General features: G+C 39.0%; 1 protein-coding gene across 1 annotated transcript; it reads left to right on the top strand.

Moving 5' to 3' along the window:
* Positions 1-5,036: 5,036 nt before the first annotated feature.
* Positions 5,037-7,890, top strand: LOC104221761 (annexin D4-like). Its single transcript, XM_009772893.2, has 6 exons — positions 5,037-5,176; positions 5,310-5,482; positions 5,987-6,205; positions 6,859-7,080; positions 7,277-7,348; positions 7,468-7,890. The coding sequence occupies exons 1-6, from the start codon at positions 5,131-5,133 to the stop codon at positions 7,675-7,677; spliced, it is 942 nt and encodes a 313-aa protein (XP_009771195.1). The 5' UTR covers positions 5,037-5,130; the 3' UTR covers positions 7,678-7,890.
* Positions 7,891-9,778: the final 1,888 nt, after the last annotated feature.

Raw genomic sequence — 9,778 nt, 5'->3', positions numbered from 1 at the left:
CACGAGTTCGACCTCGTTCGAACTACGACAGTATACTACTTTGACGACAGTTCGAAGTATCCCAATGGTCAAGGCCATCGACGAAAATATCGGTTTAACCTCGGTCGAACCACGACGGGATTCCACTTCGACGACAGTCGAAGCAACATCCCAATAGCCAAGGGCATCAACATCATATGCAATAAACAAAGGAAAAAATGACAAACAAATAAACCGACGAAAGTAAAGTTTACATTACAGCAAAATATCATTTACATTTGCTCCTACAAATAGGCCCTAGTATGGCCCGTGCCAAAAATTCCTAAGCAAAAGAAAAATACAAACCAAGACTATGCATCATCCCCAGCGGGGTAAGCATCTTCATACCACAAATCCGAAGCGAGGCGATTCACGTTATCAGAATTGATACCTTCCCCATCAGGAGTGAGGGGGTCGTACCCACATGACTCACGAGCTGCACCGCCTGAACCTCCGCCTCTGTAGCCCTATCCTCGGTGTGAAAAGCCTTATAAACATCAAGCCGAGCCTCCGTATGGACCCACAACTCATACAAGCGACGGAGTGAGCCCTGGTCAGCTGAGGCACGAGACGTAGAAGACTGAGAACGTCGATTGGCCTCCTCCACCCTCAGCGAAGCCATTTGTCCCTGCAATGCAGCAAACTCCGCCTCTAGCTCCCTAACACGCCCTTCGAGCCCTACGACTTGACGACCAGAGGCTTCCCTCTCCCTAGTAAGTTCCAACCTGGAAATGCGGAGAGCATCAACCAAGGATACCAACTCAGAAATAGTGGCTGCCATCTTATCAGCGCTGGCGCTCAGCTCGCCCTTGAGCACGTCAATCTCCGCTACCTTAGCGTTCAACCCAGCGGTCAAGTCGGCCATATTTATCTGTAAATCGGCATTCTTAGTCTTTACCCCCTGCTCAACTCGAGCTCGTCCTCCTTCGCCTAAAGAAAAGCCTCCAGTTCGCTATTACGGGCGATAGCCCTCACAAACTCCTCGTCTCTCTCCCTCATCTCCTCTATCCTACGCTCCAATTGGTCCGGCCGCTGCTTAAGCCCCTTGTGAAACACCTGAAACTCGGGATCTTGATAATAGATGTCAGACATCGCCCGATGTTTAGCACGGTACTGCTGATACTTCGACGACATCTTCTTATAAAGGCCCGTCCTTTTCCTTTCACGACGCTCCCTCTCCACCTCCAGGACGAGGGTCTGACAAAAGAGAAAGGCAGAAGTTAGAAAACAAAATGCACAATGCCGACTGTTGCACCAACCTCACGACCAAAAGAGAAAGAAAGGGAACCTACATGCAAAGCCATACCAGCGACCTTCTGAGATAACTCCACGTCGCTTATCGCTCCAAGCATCTCACTTTCAGGAGTGGAACATAGAGGAGCAAGGGCCGACACAACCTGCTCACTGTTCAGCAGCAAGTTGTAGTTTTCTAGGACTACCACATGACGGTCGGACCCGTCCATCCTAACCTCCACATGGGTATGTCGACCCAAAAATTCATTGACGTCTTCCGGGTCGATATCCAAACCCGAGCCATCACCCTCGATACGAGGTCCTCCAACATTAGATGATGCGCCACCCTCAACAGAGCACACTGAACCGGCTCCGAGGCCAATTCCCTCCACTTGGGGAGACCTCCTCGACAAAATGGCATCGGCCATAAATACGGGCATCAGGGCCGTCTGGGACGCCCCGCTGCTATCGGCATCTATAGCCACTCCCTTTCCCAGCTCCAACCTCCTCCTTTTCCTCTCTGACGGCTTGTCGAAGATTCATCAATAAGATGTGAGGTCGGTACCGACAAGGCTTCTTCCCTCGTGGCCACAGTTCGAGACGAATCTCCTAGTTGAATAAGTTGAGGACGACCCTCCCGAACAGACTCGTACAAAATAAATCGCATACCCGTAGTAGCAGCGGCTTGTCTAAAAGCGGGAACGGGCGTTCTCCGTCTAGAAGCTCCCCGACCTGTCGTCACAAAGGGTCATACTATTAAGCAGGATCGCATGGCCAACGAGGCAGTAAAAGCAAATATTTACCTGAGGAAACCTTAGGGCCATAACGTTGCACGAAGGCGGTCCAAGTCTGAGTTTCCGTTGCATGAGGCAACAAGCAGGCCACCCAATCCTTGATATCCGCAATAGGGCGAGGCGGGCGACCCATAGCTGCAAAACGACGAGTAAGTAAAAGTTACAATAATTACGGAAGATAGGGGAACTTAATGAAAGACGACACTTACGATTTCTGTTCCATCGTTTCGAAAATCTGGCGGAGTCAGAAATGACGTGTTCGATTTTGATGAAGAAATACTTGTGCCAGAACTTACGACTCGCCCGGTCATCCGTTCCGACCACCAGCCCTTTCATACCACGAAGTCTCAAATGCACCATGGTACCCCTGAGGAAGCCTGGCGCGAATAGGTGCAAAAGATGATGAACCAAGACGCTATACTCCGCCAACTCTGCGTACTTAGTCAATAGCAGAAGCACCTTAAGCGTATACGGCGAAAGCTGTGCTGGGCAAACCTTGTAAAATCTACAGAATTCTTCTTCCAAGAGGAAGAGAGGAAAGGTGTAGCCGATCACGAAAGGATACTCGTAGAAAGCACAGTATCCAGGTCTACGGACGTCAATGTAATCCTCCCCCACCGGAATCATCTCTACATGGGTAGGGATACGTACTTTATACGGAGGGCATCAAGATGAACCTGCTTCGTCTCAGAAAACACGGGGTTCGAGGTAGGAGGTGGATCTTTGAGGAAATCATTCCGGGACAAGGGATCCCTCGGTAGTAGCTCCTCCACCGTAAGAGGGTTGTTACCTTCTTCTGCCACCACTTCTCCGCTGCCAGAAAGAGGCACTATGGGTGACGGGGTGGCTTCAGGAACCTCTTTGCTATCACGACGGGACCTCGGCATAGTTTCGTTTAAAGGAGTAGCTACACAAATGGAGTGATAAAGAAGAAACTTCTGGCGAATAATGGAAACAGGAGCAAGAAGGTGTAAGAACAAATGAAGAAGGCTGAGAGGCTATCAAGAGGTGAGTAGCTAAAGTTTTTGAAAAAATCAAACCCTTCATCTATTTATAGGTTTGGGTGGCGCCAGAATCGAGGCGGCAGGCCTCAAATCAGCGCAAGAATCAAAACGCCAAACTGTCAGTCCTTACCTCGAAAATCTGTGCAATGATGACGCACGTAAAGCTGACATCACCCCCAGGTAGCGTGTACTCTACAGTGCTTCACTGAATGTGATAGCCATCTCGCGTTGGCCGCGTCGCAACGTTCCTACGGGTCAAATTTCTCCCAAAGAAGGCAGAGTCCACTCATCGAGGATGCACTCGATCGCAACCCCGACGAGCAGAGGGACTAACTGTATGGGTCTGAATTTGACCGACCACGACCTGCAGTGAGCACGACAGACGGCCGAGCACCTGCGAGTCGATGCCCAGAAGGGTACGACCTTGTAGTAAGAGAGAGAATAATACGACCTCGGTGGTAGAATAAGCACGTTAGGGGACATTGAGAATATTCCTAAAAAAAGATCTTTTGTATGTCATTTCTAGGGGGATTCCTTAATATATAAGAGGAATGTGAGCCTTGTAAAGGGGGGTTTCTGGAAAATTCACCAACCTTGAATGAAAAAGAATATTTATAAGTCTCTTCTCTATTGCTATCATCCTAAAGTTTATTATCTTCAGCTACGATTTACCCCTTCATCATTGATTGATTTGTTCAAAAAGATTTTAATATCTTTTGAGTCAAAGAGGGGTTACAATAGTAAAGAGACTTTTCAAAGTTGACATATCGCTAATCAATACTTTGGACGTTGTCTTCTTGTTTCGTTAAGGAGAAACAGGTTGTAAATGCTCTCCAATTTCGTGGGACTATAGTGTTGAAAAGTTTTAACTTCTATTCAGCCCCTTTTTCGAATGTCAGATCACTATCATTATATATAAAATACATTTTAATAAATGTAAAATTTAAGTGAATATTGTTACAAACGAAATAATTATTATATATAAAATACATTCATAGTGCGATTCTTTGAGAAGAAATAATTATCCACTAGAGCTTCAATCAAACACACTAGGCACTAATCAATTTCACTTATAAGAAAAATTAAAAATAGTTTATCTTGAATCAATTGACTTTAATTAAAATATAGATCCGTTACGATTAATGCATGTGTATTTTTCAATAGATTATCTTTTTCCTTGCTTTTCATGGTTGGATCTACTTTCAGCTTGTCTTTATGCTTGTACAAGTATCTTTCAGAAAAGTTCAACAAAAAGGAAAAGAAAGACTTGCTAATTAACATGAAATTAAATTTCCAAAGATATAATAGTACTGTTTTATTATTGAATTTTTTGAGATTGGAAGAAGCATCTTAATTCTTAACGAAGAAAGAAATAGAAGTGATGTAACATGACCGATAACGATTTTTTCATTGGGCAAAATACAAATGATCAAAAAGTGTATAAATAAGTATATTATCGATTATTATTTTCCACCAGAATAAGTTATAAGAGCTAAAGTAAGTTACAAAGTAGAATTTGCTTTGAAAAGACATAACCACTTGTAATATCAGTAACCTAAACTACACAAACGATACATGTTAGATATCTTTACTAGTAATTACTACTATTATTAAACTAGGACGTGTGAGGCTCATGGTACATAAAGTATCAAAAGCAGATCTATGAGCATCTATTAACATAAAGTATTAATAGAGATTAAGTTTAATTAAACTAATGTACTTAAAGACTTAGACTTTTATTTTGTTTAAGGCGTTACAAGCTGTACTTTGATGAACAAGGGAAAGTACACGTACACGAATTGATGGGCCACGTCTTTATAATTTTTATATTCATTACTCTACTAATTAAGGCACACGAATACTATTTATTGTACAGCGAGGGCTACTTCGGTCTTTTCCTGGTTAGTTCAGACTTTGGATCACCGGTCGTAACATGTAAAATGACAGAGGTACCCCTAATAGCCCATATAAATGTACATCGAATCGAATCCAAAAGTCCTACCTCTCAACGCACTTCTCTCTCGATCACACACAAAAAAACAGAGACAAAAACTCAAACACAGATAAATTACACAAAAGAAATGGCAGAAGCTAATGCATATGCAGCTCTCACCAAAGCTTTCTCAGGTTCTTAACCATTTCTTCTTCTAAAACTTGATTTTTTACAGTTTATAAGAGTTAATACTAGAAGTTTTTACCACTAAATTTTTACTTTCCTTCAATTAATATAATATTTTTCTTACAAAAATTAAATTTGTAGGACTTGGTGTGGACGAGAATTTATTCATCTCAACATTGGGGAATTGGAATAGGCATCAGAGGGAATCCTATAGAGTAAGTACCCCAGGATTTTTCAAAGAAGATGAACGCCAATTCCAGAGATGGGATGATCAACATATTCTTCAGCTTCGCCAAGAATTTTTGCGTCTTAAGGTATTTTAATTTTTAATATTAATTATGTTATAGAATTTTGATTTTTGTCAGCTATGTACTAATACCATAGTGAAATATAATTAATCCAATTGCTTACTGTTAGAGAGTGAAGGAATTGGTTGTGACTATACATAAATTCGGTGTTTAGAATAATTAAATTAGCATCTCTTTCTTTTGAAAACAATACCTTTATTACAAATTTTGAAGGGGAGCCCGGGAGAAACGGTAAAGTTGTGTTCATTTGACCTCACGGGTTTGGCATGTGGGCCGTGGAATCAGCCACTGATGCTAAGCATCTTGCCTACGTGGGGAGTGGCCCTTCCCCAGACCCTAGGTAAATGCGAAATGATTCGTGCACTGGGCCGCCCTTTTACATTTATTACAATTTTTAAAACCCCAATTCTGATTTTTTTTTTTTTTAAAAAGTTCTCTCATAAATTAGTTGTAATATTTGCGATTTTGTTTTCTTATGATCAGTTCCTTGTCATGGCCAAAATTTTGTAGGATGCAGTGGTGTTGTACACAATGCACCCATGGGAAAGAGATGCTCGCTTATTTAAGGAAGCATTGTTATTGAAAATACCTCAACTTAATGTTCTAACTGAGACTGCTTGCACTAGATCTTCTGAAGAGCTTTTGGGTGCAAGAAGAGCCTACCATTCCCTCTTTGAACATTCAATAGAGGAAGACATTGCCTTCCATATCCATACTCCTGAAAGAAAGGTCTTTCTTCTTTCTCTTGATCTTTAAAATACCTGTTCTTTTTTAGTTTACTTTTGTACGTTGATTGTGTAAAAGAATTTATACACTTTTAGGCCGATTAAAAGATGATTATAATTGATCGTCCATAAAATGGACAGTTCTTTATACTGTCCGATGTTTATAAGTTAAATTAATCCAATGTTTTAATAGGTTCGGTTATCTCACAAGGACATATATCATGTTCATTTTCTTATAAACATGCGTTCATGATCATTCGGGTTTACTTTTAAAATCGAGAATGAAAACTTGCCACTGATCTTGGTAATTAGGCGTTTGGAGATAATATTAGATTGGCTAAATGATTTTGCTATCCAAATTGAAGTCATTTCCTTTAATGGATAAGTGCACAAGCATCTGGTATGGGCTTGAGATGTGAATATTTGGGCTATACTATATATTTCCATCTAAGTTCTCATATAGTCATATTGTCCTTTTTTTTGAGTTATAATATATTAAGATATATTTATTTTTGCTGAAAGTTTCAATTCGCTTCATTCTCATTGTTATCATTGTCTTTGAAAATTATTACTGTTTTATTGTCATCTATATGTTTGATTAATATTTAGCAGTGTAAGTGTTCGATTAGTAATTTTCTATTTTGTTATGACAAACAGCTTCTAGTTGCTCTAGCGAGTTCCTACCGTTATGAAGGGCCAAGAGTAAATGACGATCTTGCAAAATCTGAGGCTAAGGTGTTTGTGAATGCACTAAAAGATATTAAGAAGAATCTCATTGAGAATGAAGAAATCGTGTGGATCCTTTCACACAGAAGCAAGCTCCATCTTAAGGCCCTCTATAGCCACTATAAGGAAATGACTGGCAAATACCTGGACGAGGTAACGAAATTTAAAAAAATAAAAGGGCTTTCACTTCTATGTACGGATAAAGAGCGTATACTTTCTAACATCATCAGATTAACATGATCTATGACCACAACAATGTAGGAGTTAAAAGGAATTAAGAGCAAAAAGACGACGTTCAAAATGTCATGGAACAATGGTCTATTCGATACTAATCTCAATTTTTTTCCAGGATCTTGATGGTTACTTGATCTTGAAACAAGTAGTTCAATGCCTATGTTCACCTCAAACATACTTCAGCAAGGTAAATAGCAATCACAAAATTGATAAATATACTATATTGTCTTGTATTTCTCCCCCATTTGTTTGAATTTTTCGTTATCTATCTGACTTTTTTCTCATTTTCAATTTCCTATTGCGTAGATCTTGATCGAGTCCTTAAGATTGGATGTGGATGAATCTGTTAAAGACTCAGTCACCCGAGTCATCGTTACAAGAGCAGACGATGATATGAAACAAATCAAAGAAGAATTCCACAGCAAATATGGAACTACCTTGCCTGCAAAGATTGAAGAAGTTGCCAATGGAAGTTACAAGAATTTCTTGCTTACTATAGTTGCAAAGTCTGAGTAATTTGGGCCAGATTTTGGCATATCCAGATTCTCTATAGTGCATGGTTCCATGTTCTCAAATACTTGTTGAGTTGTTTCCCTTTTGCTATAATTTCTTTTGAAGTCCTTTGCTCAATATATGTATGATTTCAATGTTTCCATGTAAAATGGATAATTTCAACATAATAGTTGTCACTTGTCAGCTTCCTGATTATTCAACTTATCTTTAGTCTAATTTTTGAAAGGTGCATTAATTCGTAGAATAAACATCAGCGTTCTCTTGTATGAGTTTTAAGTTTAACTTACAATATTTCTCTTTTGAGATTCGACGAATTTAATAGATGCATATTGCATCCCAGAAGCACGAGATTAAAGCGAATGGAACGTGCGATGACTAACTTAAGAACTCTAACTTGTAGTTTCCAAGGATATTAATTTTTCCTTAGATTCTTCCCCCTTTTTTAGGAAATATTGGGTGAACTTTTTAAATTTTTATTCGGACACCTCAATTAAAGTCACAACCTATTAGTCAAGGAATGTCTGCAAAATATACCTGCAAAAATAAGCTGAACTATGTGGTGATGTGGCAAAAAAAAATAATAATCCTACAAACTAACGAAACATGGCATCCCAAATAAATTTATATAATTGACCCCAACTTATTTTAAGGCTGAGTCATTATAATATTATTATTATTTTAGTAATATTATTTTTAGACGCACTAACCTGTAGTAATATTGTTGCTACAGCCTACAATGCTTTCCCAAGCACCTCCTTTTGTAATGAAGCATACCAAGATAGTATTTTCCTTCTGTTGCCAAAACAAAGCTATTTTTACAAATCTGGGGGTACTTGGACAGTTGGATCCAAACCAAGGTCTTCACCCATTTAATTGAATTGGCACGAAGGACGGAAGGAAATGATAAACCTAAAGAAATGAAATAGAAGAATTAAAAAAAAAAAAAAAAACCATGCTAGTTTGAAATCCGTGTCTATATACATATTTAAATATGTGGAAATGACATCAGGTAGCCACTTTTAAACATTTTGTTTAAAATATATTCACAGTTTACAATGTATTTAAAGATTAGCCAATTTCGCTCAAACTTCAGGACACGACGTCCTAGAGTGTAAACCTCAAAGTTCAAACTTCAGGACATCGTGTCCTAAAGTTTGAAAATTGTGTCCAAAAGTTAGAATCTTATGTCCTTAATTTTAAATAAGCAGTTCAGAAATTCAGGACACTTTGTCCTGAATTTCAAATTAGCAACTCAATAATTAAGGACACTAAGTCCTGAATTTCCAAATTCAGGATACTTAGTCCTGAAGTTTGGGTGAATTGACCAATCTTTAAATACATTATAAACTGTGGATATATTTTAAAGAGCGGGTTTAAAAGTGGCTATTGTTGCACTCCGCCCTTTAAATACTTCCTCATTTTCCTTTTATTTACAAAAAGCAGATTTATGTTGTTGGGCCTATATTGGACCAGTCTTAGCTGCGTTCGTGAAAAAAAAAACCGGAAATAGTCAGATTTACAACTGGTAATTGAAAAATAGCCATAGTTTCAAAAGTAATCGAAATTTAGTCACTTTTTCATGTAAAAATAAAATCTAAGCAAAAAACCCTTAAAAATTCGAAAAAAATTCCAGCATAATATGCTGGAGTTTGAATCTTTTACATATGAGATTCCAGCATAATGTGCTGGAATTTCATTATGTGTTGGAGTTCCAACATAATATGTCGGAAGTTTACACGTAGGATCTCCGTAATCCAACATATTATGCTGAAACTTTCTGTATGCTGGAGTCCAACATAATATACTGGAAATTTGTACGCAAGAGCTTCATAATCCAGCATATTATGTTAAAACGTTCTGTGTTTAAGCAAAATAATGGCTATTTTCAATGACTTTACAAATACTGGCTATTTTTCAATTATCAGTCCAAAAACTAGCTAGTCCATGCCTTTTTCACGCGTAGGTGGGGTTGGATGTGTTATCGGGCTACTTTTCTTATTTCAAAGGGAACAAGTGATTGACCTAAATAGGGCTTTTTGGGGTGGTCTTAGCGGAATGTCCCTAAAATTTGAGGTATTTATAAAATAACCCGTACCTGCACAAG

Source organism: Nicotiana sylvestris, chromosome 1, assembly GCF_000393655.2.
Source record: "Nicotiana sylvestris chromosome 1, ASM39365v2, whole genome shotgun sequence".
Taxonomy (NCBI): domain Eukaryota; kingdom Viridiplantae; phylum Streptophyta; class Magnoliopsida; order Solanales; family Solanaceae; genus Nicotiana; species Nicotiana sylvestris.
This window is presented reverse-complemented; position numbering and strand designations above follow the sequence as displayed.

Coding starts and splice junctions, on each gene's coding strand:
- LOC104221761 (XM_009772893.2), top strand. CDS start 5,131: ATGGCAGAAGCTAATGCATATGCAGCTCTCACCAAAGCTTTCTCAG. Junction 5,177..5,309: donor TCTCACCAAAGCTTTCTCAG/GTTCTTAACCAT, acceptor TTAAATTTGTAG/GACTTGGTGTGGACGAGAAT. Junction 6,206..6,858: donor TCCATACTCCTGAAAGAAAG/GTCTTTCTTCTT, acceptor TATGACAAACAG/CTTCTAGTTGCTCTAGCGAG.